Source organism: Mus caroli, chromosome 12 (genome assembly GCF_900094665.2).
Source record: "Mus caroli chromosome 12, CAROLI_EIJ_v1.1, whole genome shotgun sequence".
Lineage (NCBI taxonomy): Eukaryota > Metazoa > Chordata > Mammalia > Rodentia > Muridae > Mus > Mus caroli.
Genome location: NC_034581.1, coordinates 112,063,946 through 112,084,759, shown reverse-complemented (window position 1 = coordinate 112,084,759; position 20,814 = coordinate 112,063,946). Strand labels below are relative to the sequence as shown.

Below are 20,814 nucleotides of genomic sequence, written 5' to 3'. Positions count from 1 at the left end.
TTTCTGGGTTTGGCTAATTTTGCCTACCATGACAGTCTCTGGTTCCATCTGTTCTCCTGCAAATAGCATGATTTCATTCATTCTTTATGGTTGAACAAAAAACTCTACTGTTTTTAACCTCCTTTGTGTTCAAACCCCAGATAGGCATTGTTTCTTCAGGGACCTTTTCACCTTAAGCACACAACAGGTATTCTCAATGCATGTGAGGGGAACCTTCCTCTGTGCACACCACAGGCATCCTGCTCTATGCACACCATGAGGGTAGGGGCTCATCTGGGAGCTAACATGTCCTGTACTGATGCAGTCTGCACTGGGTACTGGATGAACTAAGGTCTCTGGTTTCTGGGGGGGGCGGGGGGGGGAGGGCATTTTAAACTAATTCATGTGCACCAGTGTACTGAAGCTCACCTTGGGTGCTCTACTGGTGGTTCTATACAGAAGAATGAGAAAGCACAGGATAAGGGGTGAAGCAAACAGGCTGAGATGGAGCCAGCCTTGGCGGTAAGACCCACCCTGACTTTAAGGGTCTGGTGCTTACAATTTGGAGGTTTTTCTGAGAAGCTAGTTAGGGAACCTGGTTTTCATGGTGAGCAGGCTTTTTAGTGAATGCTAGGTGGCACATCTTCATTTTTCAGCTGTGTGTTGTGTTCTTGACAGAGATTTCGGGATCTGAAGGGTGCATGTCTAGGAGGACTTAGGTCGACATCTTTCTAATTTTGATCTCCACTAAGATTTCAAGACCACTGACTTCTAGTCTTTGAGGGAGGACATCCATCCTCCTGGATGTTGATACTTCCTGAGGATGCACTTGACATGCTTTTGTTACAATTAAGTACCATGTGACTACAGGCAACAAGCCAACCTTGACATTGGAACTGGGACATTTTACTCTCAGCAAGGAAGTTTCTGTCACTCATAATGAAAGGCCGGAGCGGTGGTCAAGAGGCCTTCAGAGGCCGTGTGAGTTTTAGGTACATGCCTAGGGATCCCTGGTGTTGCTTCCGACCCACACATGACAGCCACCTTGGCACCCTTTGTAGCAACTGGACGGAGCCTAGTGGGGTCGGCTTGAGCCTGGCCCATTAGAAGTCAGAGAAACTGCTACCTTGGTGGCTCTTTGCTCTCACTGTCATGGAAGTAGACACCCAGAAAAGATTTGTTATTAGTATCAAGTTGAGAAATGACAATAAACTCATTCCTTACAACACAGATATTCAAGAGGACAGAGGAACATTTGGAAATAAGCCCATTAGGACCCACCTGGTATCATTTCACTAGTCAGGGTACACAAAGAACATCGATGCCAGCATTAAACAAGGCCTCTGGGATCAAACAGAGAGAGCAAGTAGAAGCTTCCCCACAAAGCATAGTGACGCTGCAAAAAAAGCAAGCATCAGCCCACCTCAGGGGAAGGCCGTTTTTAAAAGCTGAGTTGTGGAGAGCTTGATTTGGAGCAATTAGTCCTTGGAAAGCTCTGCTTCCAGCCCTTCCTGTTTCTACCCTGGAGCCCATTACGGCACAATGCCCTTTAATTTACTGATGCTACAGTCAGACCTTTTGTGGAAGAATACCATCCATTTACATTTTCCTACCTCGTGACAAGACTGTGAGGTTTGATTTTTTAAAGTCACAAGTGAGGCTAATGCTTTTGAAAACAAGGAGTAAGCTGCTTCCATGCCATTTGAGGGAAACTGATGACCTTTTTTATTTTTTTTCTTTAAAAATAAACACTGTCAGCTGTCTTCATTAATGCCTTAAAGGGAAACATTCTTGTTAAGTGTCTGAATTCCAAAAGTAAGACATTTGAAGTTCAGCAAGAATACACACAGATGCAGGAGGAAGCAGGTATGGCTACTTGCCTTCGCCTCATGTATGTGGGTATAAAGACTTAAGGAGGGGTGGCACATGCTTGCTTAGGTAAAGCTTGCTGGTGACCTATAGATCTGCAGCTGGCATTTTCTAAATACTGTCTGTTACTAAAATGTGGCAAGCACGATAAATATTCAAAATTAGAAATTCAAAGCGATGTGGGAAAGCCAGGGAAGGAGAGAGTCAAGTGGACAGAAGGGAGGAGAAGTGCTTGGAACAGGAGCCAAGGACGATAAAAATGAAGAGGCAGAGCAGCACCCAGGGTACAGATGACCTTCCTGCCCATCTTGTTCCCAGAATGCCTGTCCTGCCTGCCAGGTGCTGCTTCTGCTTTTGACAGGATGGGGATGGGTTGTCTTGTAGCTGACCGGAACTTGTCCTGCTATGGTGTAAATGCGCACCCACTACAACATGTAGGACCCCATGAGACCTAAAGATTGTGAGGGTGTGTGCTTGCCAGGATCCTGAGAATGAAAAGAGACACACCATTCTGAAATTCAGTCTCTGGATTCTCCATACAAAGCCTGAGAAGGAGGAATGGGATTAAAAGAAATGAGAGGAGTAGAAGCCCTTTGGGGAGCTTTTTTCTTCCGACTGCAGCCTAGAGATTGCTTTCGTGGAATGTTTTTAAGAACCAGGCAACCACAGAGAAATGCCAAGCTTCCCTTATCCTAGTGACCCGGGGAGTGGCAGAGCAGATGAAACTGGTCAGCAGAAGCCTCCTACGTGGCTAAGAGCTGGCTTTACAGATAAGCATGAACTGGGGTAATTTTCGAGTTTGTGTTCTGAACGCTTTGTTTCTAAAGCCGGCCAGCTCTGGCCAGGGACCTATGGAAGCTGTTTTCAATGTGATTTTTTTTTTCAAGTAGCTAAGAAATGTACCTCCTTCCTCTTATCGAAACCAATCCAACTGTAGGGATAAAATATCATAAATCCTTGGTGCAGTAGAAATACTTCAAAGCTGAAACCTGTGCAGGGAAAGCCCCCAGCTGACTCTCGGCGATGGCAGAGAAAACAAGCATCATCAGCAAGAGAAGACGGCAGAACAGCACGGAGAAGAAATGGCAAGTTCAGTGTGTGTCAGTCTGAAGCCACGGGCATTGCTAAATCATGCTTTATTAAAAATCATTTTCAAGTAATCCTTTTCATGTATCCAGGTATGGTGGGACTGGCCTTGTCATCTGGAGCTAGCATGGGCCAAATAGTGAGATTCTGACTCATCCATTCCCCAAGCCTTTTCTGTCCTAAGACCTTTGGCCTCAAATGATGCTAGAGGGAACTACATGCCTCCTTCCCAAGTACTGTGGGGAGTGGCTTCTAGATGGACCTGCTCCTTGCTCCAAGTGGAAACTGAAATGGCCACATTTCGCTTGCTTTGAGAGACAAAAGATGAAAGGATAATTCTGCAGAGTGTTGGGTTAGAACACGAACCCTGACTGAAGCTTGAATGCATAGAACTCAGTCTACTGGAAAATGAAACTATTAATAATACATTGTCATTATTCCATAATGTTGATTTTGATATTCCCAACCCTGAATGAAGTCGAGAATTATAAGTCCCACGGATGATACAGTTCTAGATGTTCAGAAGGCCGGAGGGGCTGACCTAGATGCCAGGGATGTAGCCTGGGACTTTGTGTATGCTAGGCCAAGGACTTGTCTCTGAGTTTCATTCCCTGGTACCACATAGAAATCAGCAGAGCTCTGAAAGATGCCCCCAGTATCCAAAGACATGGAGAACTGGTAGGTTTTCAGCTTCCACTGGATTTCATGGTGCAGATTTACAGGAAAACAAAGCCATGGTTTCTTATGGTTAAAGCTAAAGTCAAGATGGAACATGCCAATGAGCACAGTTCTCCCCCAGAAGTGTTCTGATTAGTAAGCCTTATAAAGGGTTAATTAACTTTGTCCTTACTCCCTACTCAAAACAGGGGCAGGCTTGTTCCTTCACACAGCTGAGTCTGTTTCATTCTGGGATTTTTTTTAGTTTAGTATAATATATGGTATGCCACAGAATGGGGTCGCAGGTCATACTGAGTCTCAGTGTGAAGACTATAGGGTCTGGTGCTGCTTCAGTGAGGACGACAATCCTTGCACGTTTCTACGATCAGGCTGTTGTTCTCAAAGGTGTTCGAAGATTTCTAAATGAACAATTTTATAAATCTCATTATCTTATTTAACATCTTAAAAATTAAGGTTATGTGAACATTGGTAAAATACAATGATGAACAAGAAATGAAAATAAGAGTATTGTACCACCTTTTCCTACAGTGCAGAACTATTAATATTTACAGTCAGGGTAAGGCGGTTTGTCTGGCAAGCTGGGCCTGCAGCACAGGAGCTGCATCCAGGTCAGGCTGGTTGTTCAGGCTGTCTCCGGCCTCCTATTGGCTGTCAGTTACTCTTACCCAGCTAGTTTGATCAGGAGGTCCTATGAGTCTGAGTACTGCGGGTTCTGCTGGAGCCCAACCCTCAGCTTGTGCAAGTACAGGTCTGAAGGGTAGATTTCCTTAGCGGAGAGTCCCCGGACACAGATAAAGGATAATTAACAAAACGGCGGCTCATGATTACCAAGGGACAAAGATACAAACTCAAAGGTGTGAGGGTTCAGTTAGGATAGGCACAAGGTTTATGGTCTTGGAGTGGCTCTGGGTTAAATAGGAAGGAACTAGAAATGTAAAGGTTGGAGTGATATAGGGGTGGGGGACAGCAAAGCTCCTAGTCCGAAGAGAGAAAGGGTTTGGAACATTCCGGAGAGGAGATGGCTGGGAGGGAGAGAGAGGCAGAGTGGAGCTGCCAGCCTGGTCATTCAGAAGCTTGGCTGTGGCAAGGAGCCAGAAGTTTATTTTAAGAACGAGGGGGAAGCCATTGCATCTGCAGTAACAGAGGCATCCGATGACAGAGCTTCTGAAAGGTCGTTCTGCATGGGGCAGACTGATTACATAAGCCGGGACTCCTGCTGCTTCCTGGATCCCTCTGCACTGGCTGAGCTCTGCGTGAGAGGAGCAGAGAGATGGGCAGGGGTGCTGTGAACCCTGGTGCAGAAAGCACCAGAAGATCTCAGTCCATTTAACCCATTCTGTGCCGCCCTACCTTCCTCGTTTCCTCACATTTAGGCAAGCATTATGTTGCAAAACACTTGAGTTTAAACTCTAGCCCAGAAATAAACAGTTCTTGTGATTTGATCTAACAAGGGTTTTCGATGAAATAAGGTCAAAGTCTGAGGGGGGAAAAAGAAATCATAAACAATTTTTATCAATGACCTTGAGGTTTCTAAAAGTCTTCAGACTTTTGTTACATAGGCCAGTGTTTGGACATTAGTTAGTAGCTCTCTGGAGCTGTGGGAAACCTCCTCAGAGGTAAGTGAATTCAAAGTGGCACCAAAAATTCACAGCCAGTGACTCCATCGAGGGCTTGGAGTGTGAGAACAGGCTCGGCAATGTGGAGCACTGGATATGCCTGCCCACAGATAAGGTGATTCTTGAGGCACATATAGTACTTAACTCTAACCGGCCTCACAATGCATGACGCATCCTAACAGCCACAGTCCTGGCAAGTGGACTCTTTCTGGAGTGTGGGGACGCTGCATTGTCCCTTGGACCACCTGGGTTCCAGTCAGTAAATGATCTCTGCAGTGCTGCCAGAGGACACAGAATACCTTATGAAAGATTCATACACAGGAGGCTGAGGGGCTCCAGCCAGTGAGATCTATTCAGACTGGGATAGCAGATTTGGGGAAACATCCTACGTGTACATCACACAGTGGCACCTATCAGCCTCCTGGGGCACCTAACTGTGAGGTGACACAGAACTTCCCAAAGAGCCTAGCAGAACTCCAGATCTGCACCAACTTAGCCTGTCAATCACCTCTCAAGCAGGTAAGTCTGGCGTGTGTGGATTTACCTGGGGGACTGGCCACTATAGGCCTCCACAACACCCTCTTTCTCTCTCTCTCATGAGTCTCCACCCACACTGGGTTACAGACATAGACCTTCGCACCCATGATTCAACAAAAAATGAACAATGGATGGCGTTTTGGGGCTCCTATAAGATAAGTCTCTCTCCTTCCTGTCCTTCGTGGGAGACTGCCTGGCAGGGGACCTGGCACTTTCTGTGCAATCAATCAATACCTGCGAATAACAAAGCCTCAGGCTCCTTCCAGTCCCAGGAGCAGGAGATAGCTCATGGGTTTCTGACTGTGCTCAAATGCTGGTCACATGGTTCAGAAACCTTCCTGAAGTCCTACCTCATCCACTCTGGAGAGGAAGATGCAAGAGCTGTTTGGCAGTGGGTCAGACAATAGGTTCCAGCTTCTCACAAAACAGCCTTTGCCATCAGTATTTACTGTTCATTATCTACAATCCAATGAGCCATGAGAAGGGGATAAAGGCAGATATCTGTGATATTAAACAGTTTAATGTTCATTTTTTTAAAAAAAATCTGCACATCTGTTAATTTTTTTCAGCCTCAGCCTTTCCCTCTGGCTGGCTTATAGACTCACTCTAGCTGGGGTATGTGGGAATATTGCATAATCCATTCCCAGAATGCATGAGTAGATCTTTACCCCATAAAATATTCATTCACTCTCAAAAATATTTGCACCCTGCTGTCAAATGTAGACAAATTCACATGGAGTATCAGAAAATGGCCATTTTAATGGGGAAGGCTTCCCCTGAGTTTCTCTTTGCACTAAAATATATTCTCCAAAATTATTTTCATAAAAAAAGATTAACAATTTCGACGCTAACTGCTAATCCCTTTTCATTTAAAACTCTACTGATAAAATTCTTTGCTTGTCATTCAAATGTAAGTAATAATTATAGATTGCGGGCCTCCGTCTCGGGCCTCATTAATGATAAATTGTATGGAAGTGTGAAGCCAAAGTCAGCTTTGATACATCTCGAAACTCAATTTCCACGGCTTCCCTTAGCTATGTACAATTAATTACACAGTTAATAAGGGAAATACGCTAATGAAAGGAACGCTATTTACCCAGACCGCCTGCCTTTACCAAATATCCTTTGTATGTTTCTCTCCTTGTAATTTTGGTATACAGACAATTTAAAAGGAAAAAAAAAAAAAAAACCAAGAAACAATCCAGTTGACAGAGTGGTAGCATTTAATGCTAGTCTGCAGCTACTCTGATTAAAAACAAGTCTAAAGGAATTTTAATCCAATTTTATATTTCTACTGACTTCTGCTTTTTGAAAGTCCTGAAATAGCCATTTGTCAAATAAATAATTACCACTAAGCTACTGAGCTGCTCCAAAGATGTAGTTATCTCCACACATTGAAAACACGGTGAATTTTAGAAGAAATTACGAGGAAGACAAAAAGGGAAAGCTCAGCCCATCTGCATAGACCCACACTCTTTTCTTATCCCCCAAACCTCTCTTAGAAGGATCAAATCCGCTCATTCTGTTTGGATAATCAAAGTTTGACCGCAGATGGATTAGCAGACACCAATACTACCCTTTATGGAGAAAGATACCACCTTCTCAGGCTTTGGCAAAGTCTAAACTCAGAAGACAACTACAAAAGGCAAGCTGGATAAAGCTGGTTTTGTTTGCTCTTTATAGCACACAAGGACGTATGAAAAGGTTCATGGCAAATCTTTATTTTACCACGTATTTGTATTACCACAGATCGGGGAATGTTCCTTACTAAATTAGAAAGTAGCCATTTGATTCCAGTCGTCACCATATCCCTTTGACATAAACAATGTACTTTAACGTATGAGATCTTTTTAAAAATTCTATTAGTAAACCAACGCTGTATTCCAAAGGGTTAAGGGGACAGGCAGGGGATAAGGGGTTTAAAAAGCACTCATGAAGTGCACTTCTGATAACCAAGCCCACCCTTTTAGCAGGGAAACAGATTCTCTGGGAAAAAAACAGTTTCCACAGCAAACAATACCCACTGCTCCCTCCATGCTGGGGCCCTGTAGAGCACCACCGTGGTGCCTGCTGCCCACGACCACATTTGGAGAGTCAGGCAATACTGGTGCCTTTAAGAGCCTCCTCCTAGACCCCTGCTGTGGAATACTTCTGAATGCAGAGTTACAGAAAATTCATCTGTTTAAACCAGCTCTCCATCCACCTCACACCAACGGGATGATCTACAAAATCCAAACAGCTGCTTTCAAGTCACAACACCAGGAGTTGCCGTTCTCAAAGACCCAAAGCTTTCCTATTCCCTAACGCAGCACAAGAAGGCCCAGTGGAGACATTTCTGCCCGGTGGATGACGACAGTGGTTAGAGCAGGGAAACCTTTGGGAAGCGGGAAGAGGAGGGATGGTTGCTTAGCAACGCACAGCAGCCTTGCGGTTACAAAGCAGCGGGCTTTTCTTAGCAGCAGCCTTTTATATTCTGTGCCAGTGATGTAGTCATTACGATTTTCTGATGAAGTTTTTAGGAAGAATAAAGAATTCCAGCAAGTGCTGCAAGGTTACCTAGGACAGTGACACAGGCGGGGGCTTTGTCTCTTGAACCGTTAGGATACTGGATTCTCTAACACATTAGAGAATATTTGCAGAGATTTTGAACGTGTCCACTGGAAGCAGAGAGCTTTGATTTTTTATCTTCCTAAAGCTAACAGGCTATATGCTTGTGAGAAATGACACACAGCCAAAGAAACCGACTCGGAACCTGTAAGACAACATTACACAAAACCCACACCCTGTGCTCAATTCTCCAGCAGGCAGAAGACATGAGCCCCAGGGTCTAGCTTTCTTCTCTATCTCCCCAGATCTTTCTAGAAAAGCAAAATGGCTAAAATGTCGGTGAAGTCAAAAGTTAGCATGCAACCCAGAAGGCCGCCACCTCACACAGTCTCATCTGGTTATTCCAGACAAGGTACCTGAGGGAGGGCCAATACAGTATCTGACAGCGTGAATGTCCACATTTTACGGTGAAATTTAGAATGAAGACCATCACATATTCTTAATCCTTTCCTAGCTCAATGCCAGTCATATTGTGAAGTGCCCAAGTCACAAGCCATATATTTACCAGGCTTGACAGGTGAAGCAAGAGTGACTGCCAGTGGCCGCCTGCTTACACCACCTGGGTATCTCCCAGGCTACTGCTATGTACAGGTGCAATTTCCTCCCGTGCTCATTGCCTGAGCTCCACAGCTCACTGCCTGGGCTGTTGCTCTTCCTCTCTTTTTCTTCTTTTTCTTTCTTTCTTTCTTTCTTTCTTTCTTTCTTTCTTTCTTTCTTTCTTTCTTTCCTCCTCCTCCTTCCTCTTCCTCTTCCTCTTCCTCCTCCTCCTCCTTCCTTTTCCTCCTCCTCCTCCTCCTCCTCCTCCTCCTCCTCCTCTTCTTCTTCTTCTTCTTCTTCTTCTTCTTCTTCTNTCTTCTTCTTCTTCTTCTTCTTCTTCTTCTTCTTCTTCTTCTTCTTCTTCTTCTTTTCCTCTTCCTCCCCCTCCCCCTTCTTCTTTTTTTAAATACAAGATCTTATATGCAGCCTTGGCTGGCCTGGATTCTCTATGTAGAGCAGGCTAGCCTTGAGCTCACATAGATATTCATGCCTATGTCTCTGGAGTGTGGGAATTAAAGGCTTGTGTCATGTCACCTGTGCTGCCTGCCTGGCTTCTCTGAGGACATAAGGTGACTGTCTTCTGAGCACAGAGAATGAGGGTGGTATTTAGATGCAGCGGTCAGTAGGATATGAGATTCCATGCAGAACAGCACTTCACTGCACCCTGTGCTTAATCTGTACATAGCATTTCTAGTAACATTAAAAAAAAATAACAAGAAAGCCTCAAGTGTCTTCCTCTACAAGACATCTCAAAACCCAACAGACATTGGAAAGATGGTAGCCATCAATTTACAGAACAAAGAACTAAGGGCTATGTCCAGGAATACAATATGAAGAGGAGAGAAGTGCCATCCAAATTCTTGAGAGAGGGGCAGGCCAACGTAATTTTCTCCATCTAAAACTAGGGTCTCTCTATATAGAAAAACCACCACCACCATCAGCACCACCGCCACCAAAAACAACAAAACAAAGCCCCACAGGAGGCAGGGAAGGGATATGAAACTCCCTATAAGCTAGAACCCTGTGAAGCCTGCATGCTCCGTGAAGAGGTGCACAGCATGTCTGTTCCTATGGAAACGGCGATGTTCTGAGTCTTTTAAACCATGAGCCTTATCTACAATTAAGGTTCAAATCAACCACATCTGACGCATCTGGGACGCTCAGAGGTGAACACCAATGAGAAAATGGCCATGGTTTCATGGCAGTCTGCAGTGTCTGACAAACACACACACTAACCCTCACTAAGTGGTTACTTTAGCACAAGGTCACACACACACACACACAAATCCTGAGGTCCAAGCCCACTCTAAGGAGCTGTGAGTCTGAACATGGCAAGACAACAGCTGTACCAGGCACAGAAACAAACAGGCCAGAGAGGAGAGGCCTTGGGAGCTTGGGAAGAGCAATCACACAATGTGCTTGCTTACCACCTCAAAGGTATTAAAAGTAGAGACACTGGAGATCACGCCAGACAGGTGTGAAAATGAACTGAACAGCTGCAAGCGAAATTATAAATACAGTGGGTGGGTTAGATTGTAGATACTGCTGAAGAGAGGTCTCATGTGCTAGAGGACAGACTTAGGGAAGTTCCTGTGAACACAAGGCAGAGATAAAGAGTGAAGATATGAAAAAGATTGAAGAGCTAGGAATGCCAAATATACTTCTACTTCAAGAGATGATGACAGAGTCAATTTTAAATCATAAATGGTGGAATGAGAATATTAGCTCAGAGGCAGAGTACTTATTTACCCATACAGGATATTAGAGTCAACTCTTCTATAGAAAACCAAACAGAATTAACAGAAGGCAAGAATTCTCAGATTCAGAGATCACAGTAGGTTTAGAGAAAGAAAAAAAAAAGTTCTAATATACTACCCCTAAGTTCTTACATTTAAACCCATGGATATACCTATCTCTCAGCCCTCATCAGAAAGGTCTCTTTTGCAGTAGATGGCAACTAAGACAGACACCCAACAGTATAGTCAACGAAGAATGAGACTGGAAAGTGCTAAGCTTTACATGGGAAATCTATATGACCAAGGCTTGGGAATCATCATGGAAGAGGAAGTGGAAAGATTGTAAGAGTCAGAGGTAGTGGACACCTTCAGGGAAATAATGGTATTTGCCAGGTACGACATGGCCCATTGCACACAGGAACTCACAGCAGAGAGCTGGCCAAGAGCAAATCAGCCTCGTTCCCAGCATGGATAGAGGAGGTGCTCATGGAGCCCCACCCTGAGATGAGGGGAGTTAGCAATCGATGGTGAGGAATTTGAGGATATGATCTAGGAGAGACTGTGCTTTAAGTAGATGGTCCTGCACTTAGGACCTTACAGGCAGCACCAGAGGACTCAGTGGGGTTCCAGACAAAGCATGTGACATGGGGAAGGATAAGTGTTGGGGATATAGGAGAGACATGGGAGGGGAGGAGTTGGGGCGGGAGGGAACCATCATTAGTCCTGTTTCATAGATGGGAGATGTGGAGACCATGATGTTTAATGTCACACTATAACACAGTGTCTCTGGCCCTGTGCTACCGTCTTCTCTGTGCTGTCCTTTCTTGCTCCAGGAGAGGATACCATCTGTGGACTGTGACTGGGGCCCTGTCCTTCAATAGATGCTGTCTCTTAATGCCTTCCGGTAAACAGACAGGATCTTTGAGGAAGGGAATGCAGGCCTTTTGGTTCAATAAAAACACAGTAATTCATGTGAATGGGGTCATAGACTCACACACTGCCGTTCAGTGGCCTGTTTCTTCTGCAAGTCTTCTAATCACAAATAGCCCTGAGTGTCCTGTGAGGCTGAGCCACTTCTAGGATTTCCTCCTTGTCCCACAAGGTTGCTTCTTAGCAACAAAGACCTTGTGTCAACATCCACCATGAAGGATCAGGTCTTCCAGGGAAGCATAAAAGCACATGTCTCTAGCTTACCTTTCTCTAGCTCTTCACCCTAGACTGACTGTAAGCTTCCCAAGAGCAAGACAAGGGTTACTTTCATTCAGAGCAATGCTAAGCATACAATGATGGCAAATGCCAAGCAGTTATACGCACTCATGATGTTTATGGAGCTGTGTGGTCTGATGGAAACTCAGTACTTATATTTTATAAATTACATTAATTTTATCTAAGTATGTGAACAGCCAAGTGAGTCTGTTGGAATAGTACAGCTGTCTTTCAACCGAGCTCAGTGTGCTTGTGAGCCATGGGTATGGAGGTACAAAGTAGGCCCAGCACATACCTCTGGGCTTGGCTCACCTGCCAGATCTATGTAGCATGGCCCAGTCAGCTTGCAGGCATCTCTGTCACCAGCACTCAGAAAACGCTGGATGAATGACACCTTTGAATCCTGTTTCAGACACGGGTTTCCCAGCTTCCCCTGGTGAATGTCATTAGTGAGGCTGCTGGTTCCAGCCTTAGTGTGTTGGTTTTTTTTTTTTTTTTAATACTTCACTCAGTGAATACTAATAGGATGTTTATTTATTCTGTTTTACTCACTTCATCACTACAAGGTCTACAAAGAGTGGAAATGGTAGAAAAGAAGATAACCTTTAAAGCAACAATAAAGAAGAGCTTGCGGTCAGGGGTGCCAGATCCACATATCACCCCAGACGCCCATCACGACCCACCAGGGGCAGCTGCATCTTCTTACTCACCCGTCTTCCATAGAGTCTTTGTGTGCTACCCACCCTCAGGAGACACCAATCTACCTCAGCATGCATGTGATATGCATAAGCCATGGCAGGGCCTTGCTGTGTGCTGGGGTCTGGTTGAAACTGGCCCGTGACATTTTTCTTTAAGAAGCCAAATACAAGGTAGAAGAGATGAGAACAGAAATCCAGAAGGCAGAGAAGCTGAGTAACAGCAACTCGAATGCTTTATATAACCAATTAGATGTTCAGATGTTTTTTTTTTTTAATAATGAAAAGAGCCCCGCCTTTACCCACCCAAACCACAAGATAACTGCCAAGTAAAAAAGATTCCAACCAATGCTCTGCCTATATTACACCCATGCTACCCATAAAGAGCTGGCATCACAGCCCTGACCATGAGAGGCCAGGAGGTTACCCCATAGGAGGGTCCAAAAGTATTCTGCGTCATACTGGCAGAGGTGCAAAGGTAGCTCATGGGAAGTGTGGGTGGCAGTGCAGGATGGCTTTGCTAATGGGGCTCCAGCGGCCTGTGAGGCTGGCAGAAATTGCCTACAGCATCCTTCCCCGACACATTCTGGGTTCCCTGTTCCTCTGTGAGCACTGGCTAGCACTCACTGCAACTTGAGCTTGGCCTGAAGCAAATGAGCTTCCTGAACTGCCTTAGGACCTTAATGAATGCTGCCGGCTCTTCATCCAGGGGTGTCAGCACCTGAATGATACGGGATGAGTGGCTTGGCTCTCCTCTGGAAAGCAGTGGGATTTATCACAGCTTACCCTGCAGCCAGAGAACATCCTGTCACCAGAACCTGTGGTAGATGACATCGAGGGAGGGCTTAGTACACGCTCAGCTTGCCTAGGGTGTGGGGGAGAAAGGCTGTGACCTGAAAAGCTGTCAACTTGATGCTGAGGACAGGCCTTGGGAGAAAGCAGCCTGCTATGCTGGACTTCTGGGTTTCCAGGACCACAGGATTTAATTCCTATCTTAGGCTTCAGTCCTAGAAGACCCAGTACAGCCTCCCACTTGCGTTCCAGAATGTTCTTTTCACTGATACCTGGGAAGTGGGTGTCTGTCTCAGAGCAGCCCTGCCCTGAGTCAATGTAATTCACAGTCTTGCACACAGAAGTGTGTGTGCCTGAGACACCCAGATGTACACTTATATGGCAGCTTAAACTCTGACAAGATCTTTTTTTTTTTTTAATGTGTGTTTGGGTTTTGTCCTTAAACTTTGCCCTAGAGAGTTGACTTTTGCTTCTTCTGGGATGGCATTGCTGCCATCACCCACAGACAAGTAACTGAACATTGGGAGAAGAGAATGGAATAAACAATCTAATTATTAATAAATATCCATTCTGTCCTGGCTCTGTGGTACACGCATGGGTTTGAAGGCCAGTGCTCACCCTTATTCAGAGTATGTCCTCCATGCAGAAGGAATTGGTGGGGCTCATGCCACGTTGGCCACAGGCAAGCACACAGTAGGGACTCTTGTGTTTCTGTGTCTAAATGACCAGCTCCTGGTTTTCAGCTCACCTTCAGCACTTAGGAGGACACTTAGGAGCAGGAAGAAGCTGAGCACTGATTGTCAGTGTCAGTGGTCTGAGTCCAACAGGGCCAGGCTGAAGAAAGACTCTATACTCTATACCTGTGACTATACCACATGCCTGGCTGCAAACCCTGAGCTGAGGCCCTGCAAACCCTGAGCTGAGGCCCTGCAGAGCACAATCCTGCCTCTTGAGCCTGGTTCCATACTAAGCCTGACCCAACATCCCAAGCCCAGCCTCACACCCTAAGCCGACACCCTTCTCCTAGCCTTGTGGCTGCTCTGGAAGGTCCTATCCTGTGCTGGCCCCTGGTCATTTACAGTATGGACACGGGTTGCTTTGTACCTCTAGACCTTTGGCTTCTCCATCTGAAGTCCACGAGAAAAAGGCATAACCCAGTGACTCTCAGCAGAGCCCTGTACTTTGCTGGTGCTCAGAGGCTGTCTTCTGTTCTCAGTGATGAGAAGCCATTGATCCCATGTTGGAACTTTTTGGGATTTATGATTTTACATCAGCACTGGATTTTATTATCTTCATCTGTGAAATGGGCCCAGCCTTGGGTCTTGCTTGGTGGGTTTCTAGGGATTGTACTATACAATGACTCAAAGGAGCTAGTCATAGCGAAGAGTAAGGGGACCCAGGCCTCTGCCACACTCTACTTTCGCTGTGAGCATAGAAGTAGTTTTAAAATGTTCTCATTCAGGTTGCTTTCCTTCACTAAACCCTGTGGGCCCAACAGCGATGAACAGACTCACTCTCTTTTGCACACGTTCCTGCCCTGGAAGCTCCCAGCTCTTGATACCAATGGAGTGGGCAGGCAATCAACTGATATTTGCTCATGACTGCCCCTCTGCACACACATCCACCCCCCCCCCACTTCCCTGCCATGATGCTTTGTTGACTCACAAGTGAATCTTAAGATGCAGTTAAGGTTCTTAGCTCTTCATGAGGCTAGTCGTGTGGAAACATCTCCCCACAGAAGGCAGACACGGTATGGGAATATTGTAAACTCAGTCTGCATCCCTATCTTAAGTGAGGCTTTCTCCAGAAGGCAGGTCCCCATACTCTTACAGTTCAGTGGCACTAGGATGGTCTTAAAGGGTCACTTTAGTGTCAGTCCTTGTCCACAAAGTTCTGACCTCACCTGAACATCTCACATTGTTAGCATCTCTTCAGAAGAGTGTGAGCTGTACTAGTGACAGTTTCCAGCTATTAGCCAGGCAGCCTGTACCATATATCAGCCTCTACTCACCTTCTCCAAGACGGCAACCCCTGTTCTGCCACTCAACCCACTTCTTACGAGGTAGCCCACATCTTCCAAAGCTGCTGCTGTGAAGAGGCCCCAGCGCACCAGGATCATTCCCTGAGCTCCTTCAAAACTAACTGAAATCTTTGTTGTTTTGTTTTGTTTTATAACTTCTGGTTTCTTAAGGCAGAGTCTTGTTCCATAGCCCAGGTTTATTTCAAACTGGCAATTCTCCTGCCTCAGTCTGAAAGTACTGGAGTTTTAATTATATGCCACCACCTAACTTCATGTGTGTGTGTGTATGAAAGAGAGAGTGTGTGTGAGTGAGTGTAGTATATGTATGGGGGTTTGTGCACTTGTGCAGAGGCCAGAGGAAGTTGTCGGGTGTCCTGCTTGTTCTGTTCCTCTTTGCCTTGTTATTTTAAGATGAGCTCTCTCAGTGACCACCACGCTCAGGCCATCCTCCTGTCTTCCCCGAAGTCCTGGGGTTACAGGCATGCACACATCCATGTCTAACATCTTTTATGTTGGGGCTGGAATCTGAACTCAGGATGTCAGGCAGCAAACACTCATACCACTGAGTCACCTCAACAGCCCTCAAACTTGGAATCCTATAAAAAGCGCCAGTGTTTAAAATTATGGAAAGTTATAGAGTTTGTTGCTATTTCCTTCTGTCTGTCTGTCTTTTTGTTTGTTTGTTTTTTCCAGACAGGGTTTCTCTGTGTAGCCCTGGCTGTCCTGCAACTCACTTTGTAGACCAGACTGACCTCGAACTCAGAAATCCGCCTGCCTCTGCTTCCCGAGTGCTGGGATTAAAGGCATGAGCCACCAACATCTCTTGATCTTGTTCACACCAAAAACCCTCTTTTTTTTTCCTCCCTCCCTTCCCACTCGACCTCTATTCTCCCCAACTGGTCCTCCTATTATGTGCATACTTATGTCTTTTCCAAAGTTTAGGTTCTGCATCTGAGAAGCATCAAGTCTTTTTCCCAAGTGGGGCTTGTTTTTCATGATGATCTCTGGTTCCCACAGATAGCATAGACTCCACCCTTCTTTATAGCTGACTAGTACTCCACCCTACATCGGAATCACATTTCTTTACCAACCACCTGCTGATGTGCGCATAGACTGGCTCTGTAACTTGGCTATTCTGAGCAGTGCAATAATAAAGATAGCTGTGTAGGCTCTCTTTGCATGCTGCTGTAGATTCCTCTGGGTATATTCCCAGGGCGGCTGTAGTTCTACTCTATGGTGGTTCTGCTTTTAAAACACTTGTAAAAACTAAAAACTAAAAATTAATTTCTTAATTATTTAAAGACAGGGTATCACTGTGTAGCCCTGGAACTCCATACATAGACCAAGATGCCTAAATCTCAGAAATCCTCCTGCCTCTGCCTTTTGAGTGCTAGAATTAAAGGTATGCACAACCATGCCCAGCAGAGATTTGTACATTTTATTATATTTTATTTACTTATTTAGTGTACATGGCTGTGTGTGTGCATACAGTGCCCTTTAGAGGCCAGAGGGTGACGGATTATAGAAGTTGGTCTCACCTTCTGTGTGGGTACTAGGATTGAACTCAGGTTGTCAGTCTTGGTAGTAGGTCTCTGTACCCACTGAGCCATCTTCCCAGCCCCAAGAAACGTTGAGTTATTAAAAGGTGCTTTCCTCTGCATGAGAAAGAATATGTAGGATGCTTGTGTTTCTGTATCTGGCTTATTTCCCTCTGTGCAGTGCTTTCCTGTTCCACCAGTTCACATGACCAGTGATTCACTGTGTATTACTATCATGCTTTCTCTCTCCCTGCATGGAGGCTTCTGTCCCCTCATGCTGAATGTAGAGCAGTCGTCACCAGAGGTTGGAGGAGGATGGATGAGGGAGAATTGATTTGATGAACAACACACGCTGAGTGCACATGCTGAAATATCATGCTGAACCCCATGCATATGTACAATTACCATGTTGATCAAAAATAAAATATTCTAGAGGGCACTTTTGAAGAAAATAAAGACAGAAGGATGATAACAACAAGAACATCAAAGTCTAGCTGTAGAAGAGGCTGGGCTTTCCGAGCATGGCCTTGGGTGGCGACCTGCTTCCTTTACTTTGTGGCTTCACTGTGACTGTAGGTGCTTGGTTCTTCTGCTAGTGACTGCCTGTCTCTGTGGGTGATCCACTGGAGGTGACACAGCCCAGTAAGGTCCCAGCCTGTTATCTGGTGGAAACTTTTTCTTCCTGTGCGAGTCTCCTTGAAACTTGAGTCCTTGGCCTGTGAACGGACAGCGATTCCAAGGGGTCTTGTTTTTATAACCTTGCTTGAAAGTACAGAACATGAACTGTGCAGGAAGAGCCATGTAGAACATGGCTTCCCACAGAGGTCATGCTTACTGGAACACTTGAGTATCTCATCACAGGGGACATATCTAGTAGCTACATATATTCTAGTGTTCAATTTTGGGTCAGCATGGCTTTATGGGGTACACTTACTGCCAACCTGGAGTTAAAACCATTTTGTTGTTGTTGTTCTTCAGTCTTTTAAAAAACCATTTATGTGTACAGGTGTTTTTCTGGCATGTGTGTTTTTGTGCCACATGTGTGCAGTGCCCATGGAGGCCAGAAGAGGGCGTCAGATTCCCAGAACTGGAGTTTACAGATGGTTGCAAGCTTCTGTGTAGGTGCTGGGGATTGAACTCCATCCTCTAGCAGCAGTGTCTCTCAATCCCTTTCTTTAGTCTTTAAGCTCAAACAACACACTTTGCCCCCATGCTCCACTGGACCAATATTGTGACTGAATACCCAGTGGCCTCTTCACTCATCCCTGCCCTGCGTGCGGTTCAGCTCATTTGTCTTGCCAGCTGGCCAATTAGCAAGCACTTCCCCACTGAGGGTCAGGGTGACTGATCACTGCAATTACCTTCCCTGTGGCTCTAATGAGCCAAGGTCAATTGCAAAGGGCTGACGTGCGTGGCTCCCACAGCCTGTGCAGAGAGGACCAGCATAGGACTTGACCCTGAGTTGCTGGACACATGCTTCCTTGGCCTCAACCCTGGCCCAGATCCATTCTTCTGAAGTCTGAGAGGAGTTTCATTGCCTGTGTACTAAGTGTCTGGGATCTGGGAAAAGTGCCCAGCGTTCTGGGCTTCTTGGGTCTTGTATCAGAGAAATTCTGAGACAGGACCCTCTGTAACACAACGTACCTCCTGAAAAGGGAGGTGGGACTACTGGGTGTGGAGAAAACAGAAATCTAAAGCGTAACCCAGGCCTTCATGGCTTCAGTGACTGGGTAGTCCTGCCTCCTGGGAGAAGGCATTGGGGCACATCTCCTGCTGTAGAAGCAGCATTTCCTAGAAATACCTGACTCCCCTGGGACTTACAGTTTGGAAAAAGGGAATGTGAGGCTGGGCAAATGGGACCTTCATAGATCTGAATGTATTTCTAGATCCAGTGTGGAAAGTGGATGAAGCCTCTGCTACATTCAGGAAGATACCTGTGATGGGTTCCAGTGGCACCGCTGACCTCTACTTAGACAGCTTTGCTTTAGGTCAGTGAGGTCTTGGCTAGTTATAGGTTGAGCCCCCCACCCTGGACATAAGAATTGCCATTCATGTCCAAACACAGTTTCTCCTTTTAAAAAATGTATTAAATACATCACATAGACACAAGGTATCATTAACTTGTAACCTGAAGTCACGAAGTGACCGCAAAGTCACACGAGCTGATGTGAACCCCTGCTGACATGCACATAGGCTGACTCCTTCACCCCAGCTCCGTCTCATTGTGGACCTGCACTTCTCAGTGGTGTTTCTAAAAGGGATGAATGTTGAAGCCCTTGAGAAGTCAGATCTAAGTTCAGTGATCGCTGTCGGTAAGGAGGACATCTGCCACAAGAAGGGACTGGGAACCCTGAACTCCATGGATGTGTACAATTAACATATGTGTCAAGAATGAACTAGGAGCATGATATGTCTGCAGAGTAAAGGGTAACGCTGTCTGCCCGGGTGTGAGAAGTCCTCTCCTACTGCCTCTATCCCAGAACAGCAGTGTGGGGTTCCCCTCTTTTAAGAAGAAACAGAACCAAGCAGAACAAGGACAAATCACGGACAGCATGTGAGAAGTCATGTGTCATTTGGGCTGTGGACTTCTGTCCACTTCTGCCTCTGTATGTCCAACTGGGTCTTGGTTAGCAAGATCCTTGACTTGGATATGTATAGAATCTTCTTGGTCAGTATGGCTTCTGCCTGGTCTATTGGGTTTGCCAGGAGACTTGCTAGAAATAAATAGTTTTCCAGCTTCCTGTGGCCACCAGACCATACTGTGACCAGATAAATCAGCTAAGGAAGGCACTCCAAGGTAAGAGTATCAGGACAACTTACAGGGTTGTCTTGAGACCGGAGAGTAACTGTATTTCCCTGAGCCAGGATCACAGCAGTTGCTTCCAAAACAGGGAACTGGACTCTGCCTCAGGCTGGAAGAGACCCCATTCCCACTTGAAAAAAATAACACAAGCACATGTTGTTTGTATCTGTCTCGAGTTCCCTCAACAGGAAGGTGCCCACTGTTAGGATGGCCAAGGGACAGCCCGAAGAAGCTCTGAGTCATAGATATCTCTGTCAATGAAACTTGGACAGCAATAGTGTACCACTAGGCAGCACAGACTCTCCATCCTTGGTCACTGCAGAGAAAATATACCAGGGAAAGTCACGACCCTGCCATGAAGCTATGTGTGTCAGCAAAAGGGCCTTGAATGGCTCTGGTGACTGAAGACAGCTCATACCTCCTCCTTCCCCCTCATCTTCAAGCTTCACAATACCCGTGAATGACATTTGTTGATTTTTTTAAAAAACTCAGACAGCATTTGTTGGGTTGGGAACAGGGTGAAGGAGGCAACAGCCGCTTTCAATTAGTCAAAAGGCAACAGACTGGCATACACTGGCTTTTAGCCATCACTAAAAGGCACACATTCCATCTCAAGCCCAAGGGAGCATGTGTGCATGTGCACATGTGTGCTCCAAGCAGGACAGAAAGAGTTCAATGGTGAACACACCTTTTGTTTATATCTAGGACTCACGAAGAGATTCTAACAACTTCCAAGGTTAGGGAGCAGCTGACAGAGAGACACTGGTAGAACACAATCGTTATAGGGAAAACACACCCTACCTCTGCCTATCATTCCTTCACAGAAGTCAGAAGTATTTTAGAGTATGTAAGCCTTACCAGGATCATGTGGCCAGTAGAGATGTCCATGTTGGACTGCACAGGCTCCTCAGACCAGGATGAAGTGCTGCTCCGAGCCGAAGGACTAGGCATCGGCCCATCACTGAACTGGGATGAGACACTGTTGATGCGTGATGTATGTGGTCCCTCAGAGCGGTCCTGTGGCCGAACAGCCATACGCTGGCGGCATAGCTCCTGCAAGACAACCATAGGTACAGTCAAAGGATCAGTAGCCTTCAAGAAAACTTACTTAGTGA

The 20,814-nt window shown here is 45.7% G+C and overlaps 1 protein-coding gene across 1 annotated transcript in view; it reads right to left on the bottom strand.

Annotated features, from left to right (window-relative positions):
* Ptprn2 (protein tyrosine phosphatase receptor type N2) overlaps positions 1-20,814 on the bottom strand; it is a 748,763-nt gene that overhangs the window by 71,667 nt on the left and 656,282 nt on the right. Inside the window, exon 14 of the mRNA XM_021179074.2 lies at positions 20,558-20,752. Coding sequence (XP_021034733.1) covers positions 20,558-20,752 — 195 coding nt within the window. The remainder of the gene's footprint in view (positions 1-20,557; positions 20,753-20,814) is intronic.